Below are 25,368 nucleotides of genomic sequence, written 5' to 3' on the forward strand. Positions count from 1 at the left end.
AATAGTTCTGTGTCTTATTGAGGTGGTAGTTACAGTAATTTACACGTGATAAAATGGTATAGAACAATAGGCACACGTTGTACCAATGTCAAATCTCTGGGTTTGATATTTTACTGTAATTTAAGATGTAACTGTTTGGGGAAACCAGGTTAAAGGCACATGAACCTCTGTACTACGTTTGCAACTTCCTGTGAACCTTTAGTTATTTCAAAATAAAAAGTTTTTTTTTTTTTGCAAGTTTTTTTTTAATAAAAGCTACTTTTTGAGTACCTATTGTCTGCCAAAAATTTTACTTGAACTTTTATATCTCTCTAACTACACCCTGAAAATTGTAGATATTCTCTCCATTTAACAGATGAAACTCAAGAAGCTTCCATTTATTTTTTTCTGAAGTCAGATGCATCTCTTAGGATCAAGAAAATATGGTAAATTGTCCGAGGTTAAGTGACTGGTGAGGAACTGCAGCAGGATTTAAACCTGTCTGCCTCAGTCCAAAGCCCACATCCTTTGTAACCTCCTCCTCTAAAGTACTTGTGTCTTGGAATTAAGTAAAAGTGGGGCTTGATGTCAAGGTGAGGGAAGTGTTCATTTATTTATTTATAATGTATTTGTTTTATTCATTTAATAATTGAGCATCATGTGCTAGATATATAATAAATGATACAGAAAGGAGAGGTATGTTGATACAGAAATTAGAGACATGATCCCTTTAAAGTCGCTTAGAACTTAGTGGAAGGGACAGGGAAACAAATGATTATAACACATCTTATAAAATACTAAGATAAAAATATATAAGAAGCTGTATGGGAGCCCAGAGAGGAAAAGCATGTAACCTTTCCTGGTGGGAGGTCAGGAAACATTTTTAGCATGTTCTTGTTGCTCAGAGACGTGGCACTGTTGAAGCCATGAACAAAGACAAAAAGATAGATAAATTGAAGTTTGTTTATCCCTATAGTTAAAAAAAATGCTAGTAATGAAAAGAGGTAATAAGAGTGCGGGAAAGTAAAGAAACAGTGAAAGCATGGATAAGAAGAGCAAACAGGAAATCATTGCATGGTTTCTGTACTAGTTGCTAGAGGTGAGCTGCAGATTTCTTTAAAATTACTACAGGCAAAAGCAACAAGGAAATTGTAAAGTAATTCACGGTACAAAGGATAAAAACAAACCAGGTATACAAAAGAAGCACATGTTTTTCTGAAATTGAGACCTGAGTGAAGTTTTCCCTGAGGATTCTTTTTTTTTTTTGTGGTACGCGGGCCTCTCACTGTTGTGGCTTCTCCCGCTGCGGAGCACAGGCTCTGGACACTCAGGCTCAGTGACCATGGCTCGCGGGCCTAGCCACTCTGCGGCATGTGGGATCCTCCCGGACCGGGGCACGAACCCGTGTCCCCTGCATCAGCAGGCGGACTCTCAACCACTGCGCCACCAGGGAAGCCCCCTGAGGATTCTTATAGAGAGGGTTCTGTGATATAGTATATAACATTTTCAATAAATTTCCTAACAGGTTTTAAAATGAGTTTAGCAAGTTTCTTACAGCATGTCTAGAGCTTAGGTGTATATTGGAGATGGTGGAGAGGGCTTGGACAGGGCAGTAGGCCTGGGACCACAAATGGTATTTGTTCATCTTATTCTCAGTGTAATGAAGCACCATAAGGCTACAGGAATTACTTCAAATTTGCATTTTCAAAGAATTTTTAGCTGTAGTTGGGAGAATGCCAAAAAAGAAGAGAGTAAGAGGTATTGCTGAAATTCAGCCTGGTTGTGATAAAAGGCTCAACTACAGAAATAAGTGCATTTACAGTTTGCCTTTTTGCTTTTTAAAAAATCCTTCAAGTTTTTTTTTTGTCTCCTGGTTTTGACAATTTAAACTCTTTTCCTGTAAATCTCACAAGTTAGTGTGCCTTACAAAATACCAAAGTGAGAATTGGATTAAAATAATGGCTTTTATTGTGCTTCTTGAGTATAATAAATGTCATTGTGGTATAGTTATATATAATTCATGACCTTTAGGATATTTCTTTATATAGTGACAAATAATAAAGTTTATATTTTTAAAGAAAACTTTGTTGATTTTGATGGTTTGGAAAGAGCTCTCTCTAGTTACTTGAAAAGGGCAAGGTTACAGCAAAAATAATGTTAGAACTAAGAATAATGTTACATAAGAGATTTAGCAATTTTAGATGCTCTTTAAAGACCAAGACTGTTTTTTTCTTCTGTCTTTTCACATCTTGCACACACAGTGCCTTGAATATAATAGGTGCTCAATAAATATTTGTTAAATATACAGTGAGAGACAAATCCTGTGGAAAAGGGCTTTGTGCCACCCCTTTATCTCAGATATTTCTCTTACGGCACTTAATATACTGTATATGTATTTCCACAAGTAAACAATACATTCTCTGAGGCAGATAGCTAACCTATCTTTGTATCTGTTGAATTTAACATAGTTCTTGACGTATTATCATTATTCAATCGGTATAACATATCTTTTTTCCTTTAAAGGCATTTGGATACCTTCGTGATAGAAAAGGCCCTTTTCTTCATCCATTGATGGTTTGATAGTGGGCTAGGAAAGAAAGCTGTGGTCCTCCGCATAAGTCAGCAGATACTTGATTGATTTGGTATTTAGCTTAGTCAAGTAAGTTACTGATATGTTCAAAAGGACTTTTCTAAAGAGTTAACATATTTTGATGACAGTAGTTAGAAACTTAATTCTAAAGAATGCCTAATTGATGATATTAATTATTTAAATTAAATAATTTCAAGACTGGTTTCTTTTCTGCAGATATAAATATTTGGCAATTTTTCTAATAGTTTTGTTAAATATCAACACTAAGAGTTTTTTTCTGTTATTAAGCTGTAAATTGTTTTGAGAATTATAGCTATAAACCTTTAAATTTTCACTTAGTATATTTTTTTCAGATAGGTAACACAGTCACATGGTACAAAATTCAGAAAGTAAAAAAAGATATATAGTTAAGTCTCCTTGCCAGGGAAGCAAACCTCCCTTCCTGAATCTAGTCACCTAGTTGTTCTCCTCAGAGGGAAGCTAAGGAAATAGTTTAATTTGATGATTTTCTTTCTACTTGTAACAGATTGAAGATCTCAAACAGACAAATCATGGCTTGGAAGAATGTGTTAGGAAACTCTTGGATGGTAAGGAGGTGGTAAGCAGTCAAATAGAGGATTTAACCAGCCACAATGAGCATCTTTGTCAAGAACTGATTAAAATTGACCAACTAGCAGAGCAACTAGAAAAAGAGAAAAAGTCTGTGGTGGATACTGCCAACAAGGAACTTGAAGAAGCAAAGGTATTAGATTGATCACTGATCAGGTTTTTTTTTTTAATTGAGGTATAATTGACATATAACATTATATTAGTGTACAACTAGTGTACAATTATATTCAGGTGTACAACATAATAATTCAATATTTGTATGTATTGTGAAATGATCACCACAAGTCTAGGTAACATCCAACTACTGATCAGGATTTTAATTCTACTTTAAACATCATATAGTTATTAATGCAGTGGAAAAAGTGGCATTCTCATTTACATCATTTGAAAGTTTTTTAGATTTGACATTGTAATTAAATGTTTATTCTAAGGATTAAATTGTTTTGTGTTTCACATTTTATTTCTTTTAAAAATTTTTACCCAAAAATTTTCCTAAGTAATATGTAGTCATAGTAAAAACTCAAAGCAATGGGAATGTTCTGTATATAGAACATTTCTCTTTCTCCCTAATCCTTTTTTCCTCTGCAGAGGTATCTACCAACAAGTATATATATATATATTTCCATTCTTCTTTTCTGTTTTCACACATACACAATTTATTATAATTATATAATTATAATTTACACATTCACACTTTTAAAAAAGGTGGGTTTTTTTTAACCAAAGCTTTTAAATTTCTATGTAGTCAAATTTGTCAATCTTTACTGAATTCTGAGTTTTGATCTTTTATTTTTTGAGGTCCCACCCCCTTTTAAAACATTTGAATGAGACTTCCCTGGTGGCGCAGTGGTTAAAAATCCACCTGCCAGTGCAGGGGACACAGGTTTGATCCCTGGCCCGGGAAGATCCCATATGCTGCAGAGCAACTAAGCCCGTGTGTCACAACTACTGGGCCTGCGCTCTAGAGCCCACAAGGCACAACTACTGAGCCCGTGTGCCTCAACTACTGAAGCCCTTGGGCCTAGAGCCCATGCTCCACAAGAGAAGCCACTGCACTGAGAAACCTGCACACCGCAATGAAGAATAGCCCCTGCTCACCGCAAGTAGAGAAAGCCCACACGCGCAGCAACAAAGACCTAATGCAGCAAAAATAAATAAAATAAATAAAAATTTAAAAATATATATTTGAATAGACTTTATTATTTTAGAGCAGTTTTAGGTTCATAACAACGTGAAGCAGAAGGTAACAGAGATTTCCCATATACTCCCTGCCCCCACACATGCCTAGTCTCCCCCATTATCCACAATCCCCCACCAAAGTGGCACATTTGTTACATTTTATGATAAAGAATTGACATATTGGGACTTCCTTGGTGGCACAGTGGTTAAGAATCCGCCTGCCAATGCAGGGGACACAGGTTCGAGCCCTGGTCTGGGAAGATCCCACATGCTGCGGAGCAACTAAGCCCATGCATCACAACTACTGAGCCTGCACTCTAGAGCCTGCAAGCCACAACTACTGAGCCCATGTGCCACAACTACTGAAGCCTGTGTGCCTAGAGCCCATGCTCCACGACAAGAGAAGCCACTGCAATGAGAAGCCCGCTCACCACAACAAAGAGTAGCCCCCGCTCGCCACAACTAGAGAAAGCCCGTGCACAGCAACGAAGACCCAATGCAGCCAAAAATAAATAGATAAATAAATTTATTAAAAAAAAGAATTGACATATCATGATCACCCAGAGTCCATAGTTTACATTAGGGTTCACTCTTGGTGTTGTACATGCTATGGATTTGAACAAATGTAAAATGACATGTACCTACCATTATAGTATCAGAGTAATTTCACTGCCCTAAAAACCCTCTATCTCCACCTAAGGTTTTTTTTTTGGGGGGGGGGGATACGTGGGCCTCTCACTGTTGTGGCCTCTCCCGTTGCGGACCACAGGCTCCGGATGCGCAGGCTCAGCGGCCACGGCTCGCGGGCCCAGGTGCTCTGCGGCATGTGGGATCTTCCCAGACTGGGGCTTGAATCCGTGTCCCCTGCATCGGCAGGCGGACTCTCAACCACTGCGCCACCAGGGAAGCCTCTCCACCTAGTTTTGAACCTTGTTTAGGAAGACCTTCTCACCTCAAGAACTACAAGAATATTTTCTACAGTTTTCTTTAAAGAATTCTTAACATGTATATTTAAAGTTTTAATCCTTCTGGAATTTCTTTTTGTTCTAGTATGAGGTATGGTTGAATAGTCCTTTCTTCAGTCACTGATTTAAAGCGCCATTTTAACAGCTACTGAATTCTTGTACGTGCATGGATATGTTTCTGGACGATTTGGTTTCATTGATTCATTTGCCATCTTCTATGCCACTACCGTATTATTTTAATAACTATAGCTTTATGATATTTTGATAAACATTTTATTTCTTGATTAAATTTTAGTACCCTACCATGACCTTTAGAAACTAGGAATTTAAACACTACTATAAAATGAAGACTTTGATTTCTCATTGTTGTCTAATGGCTTACAGGCAAGACACATGGTATATGTGAAAGCCAGAAAACAACCTGTTGAAATTTTAAGTGATAACATGTGCTTATTCATCTTGATTTTATTAATCACCAAATTAGTAAATTGTGTCTGTAAGATGGTAGTTTCCCAAAGCTAATTGTTATTACATGTTATTTCATACACATCCTTTTAATATACTCTTGGTAGCATATATAATATAATAAAGCATATATTATTATATAATATAATAAAATAAAAATATATTATTTATTATAATAATTTAATAAAGCATATTATATGGTACTCTTGGTAGCATATGATAAAGCACTTAAATGATCAGGCTATAAACCTAAGCGTTATTGAAGACATTATTTGTTACAGTAATTTGAAACCTAAGAGCCTAGTTAATGAGCACTAGGATGGTATTTGTATACATACAGTAGCCTCACGTATTTAGAGTGTGTAAAGGATAAGTCTGTATTAATGAAAAGTCTGAATAATGGAATATTTAAATACATGAAGTTTATTACTTTAATATAAGGACACAATCTTCCCGGAAGAAGATTGTGTTGCCTGGAGGAGGTCCTTAGGAGAACTATTTGAGAGAGTAGATAAGAATGATTTGTTTTTAACCTGCAAATTATTTATCTTGTAATAGTTGTTACCAAAGTATTTGAAGGGTATTTAAAAGTAACTTAACTATTTTAAACATTCTCAACAAACTTTTTTGTTTGTATTGTTTCTTTTTTAATAATAGTTGTCATTCATTCACAGTTTAATGGTAAATTGAGTTCAGTCTTAATTATAAAAATTGTCAAAAAACACTGGATTGATGTTTTATTATGTCTTTCTTGTTTTCTTCTTCAAATTTAAAATTAACAGCACTCCTTCCCAGACTGTGGGAAGCCTAGTTGGCCAAATTCCCATAAAGAGAATGCCTGGTTTAGAAGTCATCAATTTTAAAGGGTTGTTAGGGTCTGTGTTCCAGAGAGAGAGTGAGTACTCTTTGAGGGTGAATCCTCTGCTATCAAAAGGAAGAATTTCAGGAATGCAGAACATCTAAAATAAAAGAGCTAGGATTTACCGAAAACTGAAAATATTAAATTCATAGATGGAAATTCTGCCTAGCTCAGAAAAGAGTGTTTCTAGGAAATAGATATCCATATATATATGATTTGGAATGTTTGGTGTATTCGAGAATTGGAAAACTATTTGTAGAAGAGGCGGACTGTAGTCTTAGGGTAGAGATAACATTGCTGATGCAGGGAAAACATTGGAAAGTTAATAAAGAGAGGACAAAATGGAAATAGGTCCTTTGTGTTGGTAAAATGCCCTGAAATGAAAACACCAACCTCAGTAAGGGGATGTTCCAGGTAGAATGGGGATTAGAAAGATGCGTGAAAGGTGCTGGGAATGTGAATACCAATGCGTGTTGTTATCATCATGAAGTCATTGGGTGTACAGTTTAGGCATCCAGTCACTGGGGAGAGATTCCTTGTCTGATTTGTGAGATGAGACTTGAAACAAGAGAATTTCTAATTTGAGAGCTGAGAATGTTTGGGTCCCTGTACTATTTGAGATTATTCTTTAGATATGTGGAGGTAGAGTCTGAGGCTAAAACTGCTGTTTGTCTAGAATTGAGATAGTATTAAATTTATTTAATCAGAAGAGTTTACTTTTAGTCATATTTTTAAAGTCCACTGAGTAACTTCTTCCATCATTCATTCCATGAAAATGTTTTGAGGATTTGCTATTGTATTATCTATCACTATGTAACAAGTTACCCCTAAATCTTAATGACTTCAAACAACAAACATTTATATCTCACAGTTTTAAGTGCAGCTTAACTAAGTAGTTCTAGTTCATGGTTTCTCAGGAAATTGAAATCGAGGTGATGGCCAGGCTGCAGTCATGGCTTGATTGGTACTGGAGGATTTGCTGTTAAGATGACTTATTCAGATGGCTTTTGGCTTTTGACAGGAAGCTTAGTTCCTTGACATGTGAACCTCTCCCTAGGTTGTTTGATATATTCTTTTTTTTTAAATATAAGTTTATTTATTTATTTACTTTTGTTTGCATTGGGTCTTCGTTGCTGCGCGTGGGCTTTCTCTAGTTGCGGTGAGCGGGGGCTACTCTTCATTGCGGTGCGTGGGCTTCTCATTGAGGTGGTTTCTCTTGTGGAGCACAGGCTCTAGGCACGCGGGCTTCAGTAGTTGCGGCACGCGGGCTCAGTAGTTGTGGTTCTCAGGCTGTAGAGTGCAGGCTCAGTAGTTGTAGCTCGTGGGCTCTAGAGTGCAGGCTCAGTAGTTGTAGTGCACAGGCTTCAGTAGTTGTGGCACGTGGGCTCAGTAGTTGTGGCTTGCAGGCTGTAGAACGCAGGCTCAGTAGTTGTGGCGCACGGGCTTAGTTGCTCTGCGGCATGTGGGATCTTCCCAGACCAGAGCTCAAACCTGTGTCCCCTGCATTGGCAGGCGGATTCTTAACCATTGCGCCACCAGGGAAGTCTCTTGATGTATTCTTTATGGCATCTGGCTTCCCATTGGAGCCAGTGATCCAAAAGAGACAACAAGGAAGAATTTCCAGTGCCTGTTATGATCCAGTCTCAAGAGTTACATACCGTCACTTCCACCATATCCTGTTCTTTAGAAGTGAGTCACTAAGTATAGACCACACTTAAGGGGCAGAGAAATTAAGCTCCATCTTTTGAAGGAAAGAGTATCAGAATTTTGGGACATATTTTAAAGCTTCCACAACCGTAAGCCTTCTTTGATCTTTTCTTCTTGAGTTGTTATCATTCATGACTTAACGCAGTGTTTCCCAGATTACTGAACACAAGTTTGTGAAATATGAAGAAACAGAGTTGCAATTTTACCGTTACTATTTCTTCATACAGTTTATATCTTTAATTAACATGGGGCCATTATTGGACTGGATCTCTGGTAGCTCTTGTCATTACTATTACTTTGTATGTGATTCGGTCAAAAATGCTTCAGAACCTACTATGAGGAAGACAAGGCGTAAAGCCTGTATCAGTTTCTGACCTACACCCCCAACCACACATGCTTATTCCCTCTCTCTCTCCCTGATTCATTTTTCTCTAGCACTTTCCTACTACTTTCCTCCTCCTTCCCTCTGCTGCAGCCACACTGACCTCCTTACTATTCCTTGGAATTTAGCAGACAATCTTTTGCCTTTTGCTATAGCTGAATGTTCTGCCTGGAATATTCTCCCGAATTTTTACATGGTTGACTCCCTCAGTGAGGACTTCCCTGATCACCCCCTTTAAAATTCCAGCCTATTCCTTCATAAACACTCCCAATATTCTTAAGGATATTGCTCTTTTTTTCTAATGTAGTATGTAATTTATTCGTTAGGTTTATTTTTTGTTGTCTATCCAGCTGGAATGTAAGCTGTCCAAAGGCAAGGATCTTTGTCTATTTTATTCCCTTTTTAAAAATCTTAAGTATAGAACAGATGTGAGTACTCATTATATATTTTTGAATGACACAATGACTATCTGATATATACTTTACCTATTATCTTTTATTTTTCTCTTTTCAACGAGAATGTAAGCTCCATGAGGGTAGACGTTTCTGTCTGTTTTATTCACTGCTATAGCCAGCAAATAACACAATGTCAGACATATAGTAGACACTCATTAAACAATTGTCAAATAAATGAAAGCACTGGGCTGGCATCTTTTCATTTGAGCCAGTTATAAGTTTGTTTTTCAGAGTGGAATAAGCATTAATATTTTTATCTTTATAAAAGTAATACATATTTTTTTAATAGAAGAGTATAATGAAGAAAATAATATGTACTGTTAATCACACCTTGCTATACCTAGACATAATCTATCTTGCGCAATTTACTTATTGGTTATGTTCCATCTGTATCTAGGATATGTGTGTATGAATTTATTTTTTACAAGAATGTGTCATACTAGATAAAATTTTTGGCAGTGTGAGTTTTTATACTTAATATATATGGACATCTTTGCACATAATTCAGTATAAATCCATTTTTTTTAGCGTCTACATAGTAGTACACATTAAAGCATTGAAAAATTATCAAAATTATCCAAAACTATATATAACCTTATCCAAACTGTATGTAAGTTATATTCTATACCATAACACCCCTTAGTATATCATAAACTAAAATATAACTGCCAGAGAAATCTTAGAACTTTGGTCTAAAGAACAAATGAGAAGGAATAATTGCAGAAAATTCAAATTTAAAATATAACAGGAGACATTTGTGATTAGAATAACAAGGGGGAGGTTTACGAATTGAGAAATCCATTAAACTAATATGCCAACTTTTAACAAAGAGATTTACAGCTTTACATAAAAACATAGTCACTATCCTCCAGGAACGTACAATCTAGTCATAGACTAGATATATGATTGCAGGTGGCTATACTGTAAGACTTTTAAGACAATGTTATAAAACTGATACAAAAAGTATTTTGTGGGTTGGATTGAACTAAACTATTAAAAGGATTCAGAGGAAAGAGCAATCACTTCTGACTATGGTGACTTGGGAAAACTTATTCTAGTCATTCTTTTGACTCTTCTGCATTATCATCTTCAAAATTATAATTAGTATTAACAGTTTGTTCCAGTTTATGAGGAGCAATTTGACAAAATAAAATCAATTAGTATTTTATACAAAACATTAGACAATTTAAAGGAACTGCTTCATTTCATTCTAGGTTCTTTTACCATCAAAAGTAGGTAAACATAAGAGTGTATTATCTTTTCTTTCATAAAGTATTCACTGTCTGCATGTTTTTATTTTTAAGCAGCTCCTGTTTTTGATGCTCTCTTTCCAGTGAAATCAGTTTAAACATTTTACACCTAAATAACAATTTTTTCTGGCTTGTTTTTCAGATTGAACTCATTTGCCAGCAAAATAATATAATAGTATTGGAAGATACAATAAAAAGACTCAGATCTGTAAGTACATTTTTCATAAATATATATTAAGGAATCATTTTTATTCTGTTAGTAGGACAGCAAAAATTGTACATATGTTTTGGCTCTCATGCATTTTGTGAACAGTAAAAAATGTTTGTTTTCTAAAATCAGCACTCTCTGCTTGATGCCCAGGGGTACTCCCATCCGTAAGAGCGATGCTATTCTTGCTCTATTTCATCATTACTTCTTTCTTTCCTAGAGCTGGAAAGAACTTTTGGTTGGTTTTATTAATGCTCTTAGCTGTTACTTGATTAAAATGACAGCTGTGAGTAATTTAATTCTCAAAATGTAAGATGTATTTGTGTACACATTTATTCCTCTTAATAATAAATATTTTAAAGTCAAGTGTTGTTACTTAGTTCTGAGTAATATGTTCTCTTTAACAATGTGAAATGAAAATTGCTCTGATTAGACATTTTAGTGTTATCATTTAAAATATTTGAAACATCCTCTCTAAAATATCTGTACTTTTTTCCCAATAAAGTATTGGTAAAATATATATTGTAAAACAAATGTTTCTAAATATATTAAAGTGAATGGAAATGCACTTGAAAGTATATACACATATAGAATATCCAGCATTCATTTAATTTATTCATCCATTGAATGATTATTGAACAAAATTGAACGCTATGAACAGGTGCTTTAATAGTAGCATACAAGTTTCTCTAAGCAAATTAATTCCATTTTTAGGATTTGTTACTAGATCTGATACAAGAAACAATTCTGGCCTCTCTGAAATTTCTTTACTATTTTTTCTTCAAAGTTATTGAGTAAATGTAGGGACATTTTCAGTGAAATAAAAATACACTACATTCAGAAATGCTGGAAAAGAAAGGTATCTAACTGCTTTTTAAAAAGTATTGATGAATTATTATTTTTTGAATTATTTTCAAAATACCAAATTTATTATTTTTAAGGATCCTGTTTGCTTTCAACTTTCATTTAGAAAATGATGCTATAGTTTAGCTTGAAATAATGGCCTAATTTTTTCCTCCTTGGCAAGATAATTTTAGAGACTGAAAAAGCACAAAATAAATCTCCTTCCAGACTTGATTCCTTTGTCAAAACTTTAGAAGCAGACAGAGAATACTACAAGAGAGAAGCTCAAAATTTGAGAAAGATGATCAGAAGTAGATCTAAAAGCCCAAGACGCCCATCTCCATCTTCCCGGGTAGGTTTTGGAAACTTATAAATACTTTGGAGTTTGTTGCTCAGTGACTTTTATTCTTTGATTTATCTGATCTGGAAATAATTCCTTTTAATTTGGCATGAATTGGTATACCAACGAGGATGGGAGACAGAGCTCTCTTTGATAGCACAGTGGACTGTTGAAATTGGCCTTTATCCCCAGCATTAGTAGTGGTTGGGGGTAATCATACAAATGTGGAGCAATTTGGGATGAAGTTGATTAAAAGAGAGGCGATTTTTAAACTTTTTTCATCATTTCATTATATCGTCATGTTTGCTTAACTAGAGATCGTGTGCTGCCATCAGTAGCACCTTTCTATCAGTAACACATGTCAAAGAATAATTTCAGATTTCTTTTTTAAAAAATTTTATTGAAGTATAGTTGATTTACAATGTTCTGTTTAATTTCTGCTGTATAGCAAAGTGACTCAGTTATACATATGTATTCTTTTTCATATTCTTTTCCATTTTGGTTTATCACAGGATATTGAATATAGTTCCCTGTGCTCTACAGAAGGACCTTGTTGTTTATTCAGATTTCTTATGTAATAATTGTAGGGTACAAAGTGTGATGTAGAGCTTTTGAAGACAACAAGAGACCGTGAAGAGCTCAAATGCATGCTGGAAAAATATGAGCGTCATTTGGCAGAAATTCAGGGTAATGTCAAGGTTCTCACATCTGAGAGAGACAAGAGCTTTTTTCTGTATGAGCAGGTAAACTTATTTATAAGTAAACAAAATACATAAATACTAACAATTCTAGAGATAGGTAATTCTTTAAGTTCTATGAGAATGCTTAAATCTGTCAATCAAATTAATCTAACATTTGGGAATTGCCTTTGTTCTTATGATATTCTTAATGAAATGTAATGTATTTGTGTATGTGTACGTACACACACACACACACACACACACACACACACACACACACACAAGTTATCCCTGTATCCGAAAAAGCTCATATGCATGCATCGGAATAGTCTGATTTTTGGAATAAGAAATGGGGAAAGTGTTAAATGATAGGGTGTGGTGAGTTCAAGGTAAAAAATTTGGACTTGGGGGTTAAAAAATACAAACACATCACTTTGATGTACTGTCAGTCACTTTAGGAATTGCCATATAATTTAATATAGAGAGTAAAATTAGTTTGTAGTTTATCTCTATTTTTAGCTTAAGATTATATAACCCTTATTAATCAAATGGCTTCTTGACTCAACAAATAAACCCCATACATCACCAATATAATTTATTTATTTTATTTTATTTTTTTTTAAACTATTTATTTATTTATTTGGCTGCCCTGGGTCTTAGTTGTGGCACATGGGGTCCTCATTGCCACATGCAGGATCTTTAGTTGCAGCATGCGGGATCTAGTTCCCTGACCAGGGATCGAACCCAGGCCCCCTGCACTGGGAGCGTGGAGTCTTAACCACTGGGCCACCAGGGAAGTCCCTATAATTTATTTTAAAAATATCAAATTTTATTAAGAATTACAGCTACTAAGTGCAGGGCTCTGGACTTGCTACTCTAAAAGATAGAAAAAATAAACCAGACACTGTTTTATATGTTTGCAATCTAGTTGGGGAGATAAAATATATTATCATGTATATACTTTTTGTTACTTTAGCATAAGTAGTCTAGAAGATACTGTAAGAAATAAAAGAGGTGAGTACTTTTAGTTATGGTTATCAAGATCTTTGCTAGACGATGTGGAGTTTGAGTCCTGAAGGATGAATGGGGTTTCTTTTATCTTGAAAGGGGTAAGAAAGAACATTCCAGACTAAAGGAATGGTATGAAGCAAAGGATAAAGGTGGGAAAGTCAGTACATAAATGGATCAGTTTATGACTAGAATAAAAGTATATGTCAGTGAAGTAAGGGCTTGAGAGGTAGACTAGACTAGAGCAGGAGTCTGAAAACATTTTCTGTAAAGGCCCAGATAAGAAATAGCTTGGGCTTTGCAGGCCATGTGACTTCTGACACAGCTATTCAACTCTATTGTTGTAGTGTGAAAGCAGCTATAGATAATATACAAATGAATGAGTTTGGCTGTGTTCCAGTATAATTTATTTATGAACACTGAAATTTGAGTTTCATATTCTTTTTACCTGTTGTGAAATATTCATCTTGTTTTGATTTTTTTTAACCATTTAAAAATATAAAAAACATTTTCAGCTTACAGAGTTACAAAAATAGGCAGGCTGGATTTGGCCTGTGAACTATATATAGTTTGCCAATTTCTAGACTACATGGTAGAAGCTGTTCAGAAGGCCCTATAGGAGGTTTATACTTTGCTTTCTTATAAGCAATGGACAGTCTGTTTGTTTTTTTTTTAAAGTGGAAGAAATATGATGAAATCTACATTTTTACAATTTTAATCTGGTAACAGTTCTTTATTATCTCTTACGTAATCTTTCTATGTTATCATCTTATATAACAATTTCTCCTTCAGGAGATTTGGAGGAGGGGGAAACCATGGACTCTTTTTTTTTTTTTAATTAATTAATTTATTTGTTTATATTTTTGGCTGCATTGGGTCTTTGTTGCTGAGCGTGGGCTTTCTCTAGTTGCGGTGAGCGGGAGCTACTCTTCATTGCAGTGTGTGGGCTTCTCATTGCTGTGGCTTCTCTTGTTGCTGAGCATGGGCTCTAGGCGTGTGGGCTTCAGTACGTGTGGCATGCACGCTCAGTAGTTGTGGTCCACGGGCTTAGTTGCTCTGTGGCATGTGGGATCTTCCCAGACCAGGGCTCAAACCCGTGTCGCCTGCATTGGCAGGCGGATTCTTAACCACTGCACCACCAGGGGAGTCCCCATGGACTCTTTAGAAGGCTGTTAACAGTAGTCCATGCATGAAGCATTAAGGGACTAATCTAGGGTGCGATCAGTGGAAATAAAGATAGGGACAGGTGCAAAAGACACTGAAAAGGAAGACTTAACAAGATTTGATTTTAGCACAAAGGAGGGACAAATGGAGATCACTGAAGTTCTGTTTTGAATGACTGAAGAATTGTGGTAATAGAAAAAGAAACAGGAAAGTCATCAGTGGTTTGAGAGAAAAGATGTGTTTGGTTTCAGAGAGATAGAGTAAGATGATGGTGGTACATCAGGTAGTAACTGCCATCAGGCAGTAAGAAATGTGGGACTGGAGTGGGGAGAGAGGCAAGAGCTGAGTATGTAGATTGAGAAGTCATCTGTTTTGAGCCTTCAGAATGGATGAAGTTTCTGAATGAGAAAGCTATAAATAGAGTAACAGAGAAGTCAAGATGGAATCTTGGGAAGTTTTATTCAATTGGTAGAGGAACCTTTGAAAGAGATAAAGAAGACAGGAAACTAAGGCAGAACATTGTTATACGCCCAAGGAAGGAAGGAATCTCAAGGAGAGTGTTGAAGGCAATGGCAAGTGTTGCTGAAATATCAAGAACAGGAACTGAGAAGAGGCCATTAAATTTGGTGAGGTCATTACGTGAAATTCTGCAGAGTGGTGGGTGTGGGAGCCAGGTTAGACTGGGGAGAGAGAGTGGGAGGTAAGGAACGGTCAAGATGTACAATCCATGGCACTAAAAAAACAAAAAGCCTGTCAAAGGAAAAAGAGACATTTGATGGTAAATGGGGCAGCAGGATTTAGTGACAGTTTTTCAAGATATGGGAGTTGTGTGCATGGTTGAAGAAGTAGAGAAAGAATCAGTGGAGAGGATGATATTCAAAAAAAAGTAGGATGTGAAACAAAAGTAGGATTCAAAAAGTAGGATATGAAATCATCTGTAGATATAGAATAGATTTGGAACCCAAGGATGGTTGTTGAACAAGGGTGTAAAGAGTTTGTTGGGTTGTCAGTAAGGATTGATGGGCCCTTCTGTCAGGGTAAAAGTAGCCAGGACATGGAAATGGCATATACATTTTGGAGAGAAAGACTGGAACGCTATGATATTTTTTAAACCAGTATTCTACCTGAGTTGTGCTGAATTCAAATTTATCACAAAATGGATGGAGTAAACCCACAGCCAACATCATTCTCAATGGTGAAAAACTGAAAGCATTTCCTCTAAGATCAGGAACGAGACAAAGTTGCCCACCCTTGCCACTGTCTTTCAACATAGTTTTGGAAGTTTCAGCCACGGCAATCAGAGAAGAAAAAGAAATAAAAGGAATCCAAATCAGAAGGAAGAGATAAAACTGTCACTGTTTGCAGATGACATGATACTATGCGTAGAGAATCCTAAAGATGCTACCAGAAAACTACTAGAGCTAATCAATGAATTTGGTAAAGTAGCACGATACAAAATTAATGCACAGAAATCTCTTGCATTCCTATACACTAATGATGAAAAATCTGAAAGAGAAGTTAAGGAAACACTCCCATTTACCATTGCAACAAAAAGATAAAACACCTAGGAATAAACCTACCTATGGAGACAAAAGACCTGTATGCAGAAAACTATAAGACACTGATGAAAGAAATTAAAGATGATACAAATAGATGGAGAGATATACTATGTTCTTGGATTGGAAGAATCAGCATTCTGAAAATGACTATACTACCCAAAGCAATCTACAGATTCAATGCAATCCCTATTAAACTACCAGTGGCATTTTTCACAGAACTAGAACAAAAATTTTTTCACAATTTGTATGGAAACACAAAAGACAACAGCTAAAGCAATCTTGAGAAAGAAAAACGGAGCTGGAGGAATCAGGCTTCTGGACTTCAGACTATACTACAAAGCTAAAGTAATCAAGGCAGTATGGTACTGGCACAGAAACAGAAATATAGATCAATGGAACAGGATAGAAAGCCCAGAGATAAACCCATGCACATATGGTCACCTTATCTTTGATAAAGGAGACAAGACTATACAGCGGAGAAAAGACAGCCTCTTCAATAAGTGGTGCTGGGAAAACTGGACAGCTATGTGTACAAGAATGAAATTAGAACAGTTCCTAAAACCATGCACAAAAATAAACTCAAAATGGATTAAAGGCCTAAATGTAAGGCCAGACATTATAAAACTCTTAGAGGAAAACATAAGCAGAACACTCTATGACATAAATCACAGCAAGATCCTTTTTGACCCACATCCTAGAGAAATGGAAATAACATAAAAGAAAACAAATGGCACCTAATGAAGGTTTTGCATAGCAAAGGAAACCATAAGCAAGACGAAAAGACAGCTCTCAGAATGGGAGAGAATATTTGCCAACAAAGCAACTGACAGAGGATTAATCTCTAAAATATACAAGCAGCTCATGCAGCTCAATATCAGAAAAAAAAAACAAAAAACAACCCAATCCAAAAATTGGCAGAAGACCTAAGTAGACATTTCTCCAAAGAAGATATACAGATGGCCAACAAACACATGAAAGGTTGCTCAATATTACTAGTCATTAGAGAAATGCAAATCAAAACTACAATGAGGTATCACCTCACACCAGTCAGAATGGCCATCATCAAAAAATCTACAAACAATAAATGCTGGAGAGGGTGTAGAGGAAAGGGAACCCTCTTGCACTGTTGGTGGGAATGTAAATTGATACAGCCACTATGGAGAACAGTATGGAGGTTCCTTAAAAATCTAAAAGTAGAACTGCCATATGACCCAGCAATCCCACTACTGAGAAAACCATAATTCAAAAAGAGACATGGTTCATTGCAACACTATTTATGATAGCCAGGACATGGAAGCAACCTAAGTGTCCACTGACAGGTGAATGGATAAAGAAGATGTGGCACATATATACAATGGAATGTTACTCAGCCATAGAAAGAAATGAAATTGAGTTATTTGTAGTGAGGTGGATGGATCTAGAGTCTGTCATACAGAGTGAAGTAAGTCAGAAAGAGAAAAACAAATACCGTATGCTAACACATATATATGGAATCTAAAAAAAAAAATTGTTCTGAAGAACCTTGGGACAGGACAGGAATAAAGATGCAAATGTAGAGAATGGACTTGAGGACATGGGGAGGCAGAAGGGTAAGCTGGGACAAAGTGAGAGTGGCATGGACATATATACACTAAAATGTAAAATAGATAGCTAGTGGGAAGCAGCTGCATAGCACAGGGAGATCAGTTCAGTGCTTTGTGACCACCTAGAAGGGTGGGATAGGGAGGGTGGGAGGGAGACGCAAGAGGGAGGGAATATGGGGATTTATGTATACATATAGCTGTTTCACTTTGTTATACAGCAGAAACTGACACAACATTGTAAAGCAATTATCCTCCAAATAAAGATGTTAAAAAAAAAGTCTAAAAAAAAATAGATGGAGTACTGTATATATTTCTTAGTAAAACACTGTCTCTTTCATTGACTGCTTCCAAATTAATTTTTTTTTAAATTTTTGGCAAAGACATTGTAAACCAAGCTTCTATTCATTTACATATGGGGGAATCATTTGCATTTATATGTGTAAACTCATTAAAGAATTATACCATTATCCTGCCACATGCATATTAATATAGGTTTGCATTTTAACTGGCTGGATATAAGATAGCTGTATTTATTTCTGTTCTAAAGCTTGTTAAATAAAAGTCTATCTGTGTATTTAAATAATAGGCACAGGAAGAAATTGCCCGACTTCGACGAGAAATGATGAAAAGCTGTAAATCTCCTAAATCAACAACAGCACATGCCATCCTCCGGCGGGTGGAGACTGAGAGAGATGTGGCCTTCACTGATTTACGAAGAATGACCACAGAACGAGATAGTCTAAGGGAAAGGCTGAAGGTTTGGAAGAATTTTATCTATACGAGCATTTGTGAGACACCATGCAGTGACATTGAAAGCGCTCTGTTTTGTTTTTGTTTTTTAAACAGATTGCCCAAGAGACAGCATTTAATGAGAAGGCTCACTTGGAACAAAGGATAGAGGAGCTGGAGTGTACAGTTCATAATGTAAAGAAAAATCACTTTTGCACTTTCGGCTATAAACTCTCAGCGGTTCCCCCCTTTCCCCCTTTTCTGTGTTCAGAGAAGTTGGTTTTTTGTTTTTTGTTTTTGTTTTTGTTTTTTTGTGGTACACGGGCCTCTCACTGTTGTGGCCTCTTCCGTTGCGGAGCAAGCCTCCGGACACGCAAGCTCAGCGGCCATGGCTCACAGGCCCAGCTGCTCCGTGGCATGTGGGATCTTCCCAGACCGGGGCACGAATCCATGTCCCCTGCATTGGCAGGCGGACTCTCAACCACTGCGCCACCAGGGAAGCCCCGAGAAGTTGGTTTTTTATGATAGTGTTTGTAATCCTAATATATTTATGGTAGTATGTATGGTGTAAATAGTCACCTTTTCATTATTTATTTCCTTCTAAAAAATGTGAGTGAAGTCTTTTTTTGTGTTAGGTTGCAAAGTGTGTTCTTTTAAATAAACCATTAGGGATGCATTCTAAGGGATTTTAGCAACTTTGTCATCTCCCTGTTTCATTAACGATAACATTGCCAGGGATAGAAAAACTGGCTTATTCTACCTAAAGAGTAGCTAGGGTAGAGAAAATTATAATGAAATGGCAATTAATGAAATGTATTTAAACTGAATTTCATTGTGAAGCATCACCTTTTTACTAATCAAGGATTTGAGATGCTATGAATATATATTTGAAATGTTTTTACTATATAAACAGAATTAAGGGAATTCAACTTTCTTTTAACCAAATTTAATTGATTATATTTCTGAATTCATCTGTTTTATGTTGTTATAATGAGTTTTAGAAAAAGCAGTAGACAGGAGAAAAACATTATTTTTCATAATCCCACTTTATATATGTAATTTGTTAATGCTGAGCAACAAATAAGAAATCCTTTTGCAAATAAGCTGTGTGTGCTATAGTCCAGCTGAACCAGACTGAAAATATAGATGTGTATACTGTGATAGGCTTTATGGAAAAGCTGTGCAGTGGCTTGTCTGAGTTCCTGCTCCATGGTCGCCTTGTCCGTACAGCCTCCTGCAACGTTTAAGTCTAATCTGATCATCTCATTGTGTGAATCTTATATACCGGTTTGTACAAAGAGAGGATGTCTCTTTAGGAAGATTACTGAAACGTTTTTAGTGATGGCAGTAACTTTGTCATTCTGCTTGTATAGCTCGATGATGAACGTATGGAACAAATGTCAAATATGACTTTGATGAAGGAAACCATAACCACTGTGGAAAAAGAAATGAAATCACTAGCAAGAAAGGCAATGGATACCGAAAGTGAACTTGGCAGACAAAAAGTAGAGAATAATTCTTTGAGGTAAACTCAATTACCATTAAACAACTAATAGTTTAACTATAAATAATAGCTCTGCTTTTTGTAGTGTATTTTATAGTGATAATTAAGTTATTTGTTGACTTTATTTTCTGAGAGGATTATTATGAAGCAGTCATAGACACCTTAGCAGACATTAAATGATTTCCTGAAGGTCAGTCACAGACTGGGAATGCCACACTTAACTAGTAATCTTAATCTTATATTTGCAGAAGGCCTCAATGTTTAGCTGAAATAGCTTTTACACAGCCCTCCTGTGTAAAGAGCATATTTGACTTTGGTATTTCACTGCTTAATTTATTTTTTATTTTATTTATTTAGTTTTGGCTGCATTGGGTCTTTGTTGCTGAACGCAGGCTTTCTCTAGTTGCAGCGAGCGGTAGCTACTCTTCGTTGCGGTGCGTGGGCTTCTCATTGTGGTGGCTTCTCTTGTTGTGGAGCATGGGCTCTAGGGCGTGCGGGCTTCAGTAGTTGTGGCGCGCGGACTCAGTAGTTGTGGGGCACAGGCTTAGTTGATCTGCGGCATGTGGGATCTTCCCAGACCAGGGCTCGAACCCATGTCCCCTGCATTGGCAGGTGGATTCCTAACCACTGCACCACGAGGGAAGCCCTCACTGTTTTATTTACCTTATAACTTTCGTTATGTTCTGGGATCTGAATGATATAAGAAAGCACAAAGCAGCGGTTTGATAGTAGCTTAGGAAAGGGGTAGTTTAGCATGTAATAAAAGCCATAGCAGAGAAATAGGAATATGTAATAGAACTTCTATTAATTGAATGCTACGTACTGTGCTTAGCGCTTCTACATATTGCAGAAAGGTAGCAGAAGGTATTCCAATTGAAGCAACCTACAGGCAATAACGTAGGGGAATAAGTGTTTGAAGACCTCCATGTTAGTGCTTTACTTGTAGTATCTATTGATGTGAGAAACAGATATTCTACAGATTCAGTAAGGTTGAATTTCAGTGCATCTATGAACATATGAAATATAATAGTTCATATGAGTATGAAGTATATTATTAAATCTACAGATAATATTTTGTTCATATGTGAATTCCCAGAATCCCCTCTTTGGTCTTTCATGGGTCTGTGATGCATATATTGGAATCACTTGTCAGGACAGAGAGTCACTTAAATTTTTTCCCTTCATTTATTTTTTACTTTCCTGCTTAAAAGGATATTGCAAGCGCAGGTAAAATAAAAATAGTAATAAAATAAGAAGGACAACAAAGAAAACTTTGGAAAATAGAGAAAAGCATACAGGAAAGTTAAATCATCCATGATTCCATAACCCAGGGAAAACTATTATTAATATAGATCATTTTTCTAACCAGAAATAGATCTATCTGTGTGTATAAAAGCTTTCTGTGTAATTGATATCATCCTATATTAAGTTATATATTTGGCCAATTTCACTAAATTGTATACCATAAACATTTACACATGTCATTAGAAATTCTTTGAAAGCATTATCATGGTTTATTAAAATATTCTAACAGATAAATGTACAATAAGTTAGAGGTTTTTTTGTATACAGTTTTAACAGTATTATTCAAGTTTAATTGATATATGTACAGTAAACTACACATATTTAAAGTATTCAGTGTGGTAGGTTTTGACATGTGTGTGTACCTGTAGAACCATCACCAACCTCAAGATAGTAGCCCTGTCTATCACTCCACAAAGTCTTCTTGTACTCCTCTAACCTCTCCCCTCCCCTGCCCTCCCCAGGCAACCACTGATTTGGCTTCTGTCATAGAGATTTGTTTGGATTTTCTAAAATGTTGTATAAGTGAAATCATACAGTATATATTCTTTTGTTGGGCTACTTTCACTCAGCATCATTATTCTGAGATTTATCCATGTTGTCACATATAATCAATAGTTTATTCCTTTTTATTACTGAGTAGTATTCCATTGTATGAATATACCACATAAATATTTCAGTTGCTTCCAGTTTAGGGCTATAACAAATAAAACTGTTATGAGTATTCTTATATGGGTCTTTGTATGGACATATGCTTTTATTTCTCTTGGGTAAATACCTAAGACTGAGTCATATGATGGATATATGTTTAACTTTTGAAGAAACCATTAAACTGTTTTCCAGAGTGGCTGTATTATTTCATTTTACATTTGCACCAGCAGTGTGTGAGTGCTAGTTGTTACATATCCTCACCAACACTTGGTATGCAGTATCTTTATAGTTTTAGCCATCCTAATAGGTACGTATTATGGTTTTGATTTGCCTTCTCTAATAACTAGTAATTTTGAACATCTGTTCATGTCCTTATGTGCCATACATATATCTTCTTCAGTGTCTGTTCAGAACTTTTGCACACTTTTATTGAGTTTTTTATAGTATTAAGTCATAAACATCCTCTCTGTATTCTAGATAAAAGTCCTTTGTTAGGTACATATATGTTTGGCAAATATTTTTTTCCCAGTCTATGGCCTGCCTTTTTATTTTCTTAAGTGTCTTTTAAAGAGGAAATGTTTTTGATTTTTGATTAAGCAAAACTTATTGATTTTTAAAAATTTATATCCAGCTTTTGTGTTCTTTTAAAGAAATGGTTGTCAAGCCTAAGATGAGATTTTTCTCCTGTGTTTTCTTCTAGCAGTTTTATAGTTTCAGTTCTTAAATTTAAATCTATGCAAGTTAATTTTTGTATATAGTACAAGGTTCAGTTTTTTTGCATATGGATATCCAATTGTTCCAGCACCATTTGTTGAAAAACTTTCCTTACTTGTCTACACTGAATTGTTTTGTACCTTTGTAGTAAGTCAATTGTCCATATATGTTTAGGTCTGTTTCTTGATTATCTATTTTGTTTGGTGGATCTATATATATCTTGATGCCAATACAACATTCCTGATTCCTTTTTTTTTTTTTTAATCCTCAAATTAGGTAATGTTAGTCCTCCAACTTTGTTCTTTCTCAAAGTTGTTTTGGCTATTCTGGTTCCTTTGCATTTTATTTTAATTTTAGAATTAGCTTCATAGTGTAAACACAAAAGCCTGCTTGGGGATTTGATTGGAATTGGGGAAAAACTCCCACTCATGAACACTTTCCATTTCTTTATTTAGGTCTTTAATTTCCCTCTGCAATGTTTTATACATATAGATCTCTCATTTCTTTTGTAAGATTTATCCCTAAGTATTTCCCATTTTTTGATGCTGTTGTAAGTGGAATTTTAGAATTTCACTGTCTGATTGTTTATTGCTTGTATGTGAAAATATCAATACGATTGTTTTTAAAAAATAAACTTTGCATTATATAACAGTTTTAGATTTACAGAAAAATTGTGAAGATAGTGAAAAGTTCCTACGTACCTCACACCCAATTTCCTCTGTTAATAACATCTTACATTAGTATGGTACATTTGTTAAAATTAATGACTCAACATTGATACACTATAATTAACTAAAGTCTGTAATTTATTCAGATTTCCTTAGTTTTTCCCTAATGTCCTTTTTCTGTTCCAGGATCCCATCCAGGATACCACATTATATTTAGTTGTCATGTCTCCTTAGGCTTCTCTTGGCAGTCTCAGACTTTCCTTGTTTTTGATGACCTTGACAGTTTTGAGGAGTACTGATCAGGTATTTTGTAGAATATCTCTCAGTTGGGGTTTGTCTGATGGTTTTCTCATGATTAGGTTGGGTAATGTTTTTGAGAGAAAGATCACAGAATTAAAGTGCCATTTTAGTATACACAGATACCCAGGGTGTCATGAGTACATCTTATTGATATGATTCATTACTGTTGATTTTGACTTTGGTCGCCTGGCTGAGGTAATGTTTGCCTTATCCAGAATGTCATATAATTGAAATCATACAGCACGTAGCCTTTTCAGACTGGCTTCTTTCACTTAGTAATGTGCATTTAAGGTTCATCCATGTCTTTTCATACCTTGATACCTCATTTCTTCCCATTGAATAATATTCAGTCATATATATGTACCACATTGTGTTTATCCATGCATCTATTGAAGGCCGTCTTGGTTGCTTCCAGTTTTTGTCAGTTGTGAATAAAGCTGCTATAAACTTTCATGTGCAGGTTTTTGTGTGGACAGAAGTTTTCAGATCAGTTCAGGAAATACCTAGGAGCACAATTGCTGAATCATATATAGAAAAACTTATTTAGCTTTGTAAGAAACTGCCAAATTCTCTTCCAAAGTGACTGTAAAATTTTGCATTCCCATCAGCAGTGAAGGAGACTTTCTGTTGCTCCACATCCTTGTCAGCATTTGGTATTGTCAGACTTTTGTATTTTAGCCATTATAAGTGTGTAGTGATATCTCATTGTTTTAATTTGCAATTCTCTAATGACAAGTAATGTGGAACATCTTTTCATATTGCTATTTTCCATCTGTATATCTTTGATGAAGTGTTTATTGTTTAAATGTTCTTAACCAATTATAATTCTAGTGACTTCCGCTTAAGATAAGCAGATCTCAGTTGTAAGTCTCCTAATTTGCCATACTTTTCAGTTTTTGGGGTGGTGATTTGTCTTGCAACTCACTACTCTGATATGTCCATGAAAAGTCTTTGATTCTCAGCTTTTTCATCTTTATTTCCCCCATAACAATGGGAATGATGGCTCCTAAGCTCTTTACATGTCAGGACTAAAACCAAAAGTCCTACAATTTATTTTTATTTATCCAGTATTCTACAACCGTGCTAAATATACCTTTTAGTTCTAGTAGCCTTTTTATAGATTCCATTCAATTTTCTACATAGATAATTAGATCATCTGCAAATAAAGACCCTTTTACTTGTTCAAGTTGCATGCTTTTTTTCCCTTTATTTTTCTTGCCTTATTGCACTGACTAGAACATCCAGTGATTTGCTGAATGGAATTGGTGAAGTGGACATCCTTGTCTTGTTCCACATCTTAGGGGAAGCATTCAGACTCTCAATAGTTGGTATGATGTTAGCTTCATGTTTTTCCCAGATGTTTTCTATCATAATGAAGAGGTTTTCTTCTATTTGTGGATTACTGAGAGTGTTTTTTCAGGAATGGATGTGCTTTGTCAGATTGGTCAGGGTATTATTATACTTTTTATAAATTTCTGGTCTCAGTTAACTAATGCTTTGTTTAAAATATTTTTCAACTCTATTTTTATAAATGAGATTGGCTAATAATTTGCCAATCTTGGGGGTTTTTTAAATCAAATTTTGGTGTCAAGGTAATATAAACTTTATAATAATCTTTCCAATTCATTTTGTCTTCTTTCATTATCTGGAATAATTTATTACTTCCCAGTGAAGC

General features: G+C 35.5%; 1 protein-coding gene across 1 annotated transcript in view; it reads left to right on the forward strand.

Moving 5' to 3' along the window:
- TSGA10 (testis specific 10) overlaps window positions 1–25,368 on the forward strand; it is a 105,777-nt gene that overhangs the window by 18,888 nt on the left and 61,521 nt on the right. Inside the window, exons 3-9 of the mRNA XM_060027301.1 lie at window positions 3,096–3,311; window positions 10,583–10,648; window positions 11,676–11,843; window positions 12,419–12,574; window positions 18,412–18,582; window positions 18,672–18,749; window positions 19,928–20,079. Of these exons, the coding sequence (XP_059883284.1) occupies window positions 3,096–3,311; window positions 10,583–10,648; window positions 11,676–11,843; window positions 12,419–12,574; window positions 18,412–18,582; window positions 18,672–18,749; window positions 19,928–20,079 (1,007 nt within the window). The remainder of the gene's footprint in view (window positions 1–3,095; window positions 3,312–10,582; window positions 10,649–11,675; window positions 11,844–12,418; window positions 12,575–18,411; window positions 18,583–18,671; window positions 18,750–19,927; window positions 20,080–25,368) is intronic.

Source organism: Delphinus delphis, chromosome 12 (genome assembly GCF_949987515.2).
Source record: "Delphinus delphis chromosome 12, mDelDel1.2, whole genome shotgun sequence".
Classification (NCBI taxonomy): Eukaryota; Metazoa; Chordata; class Mammalia; order Artiodactyla; family Delphinidae; genus Delphinus; species Delphinus delphis.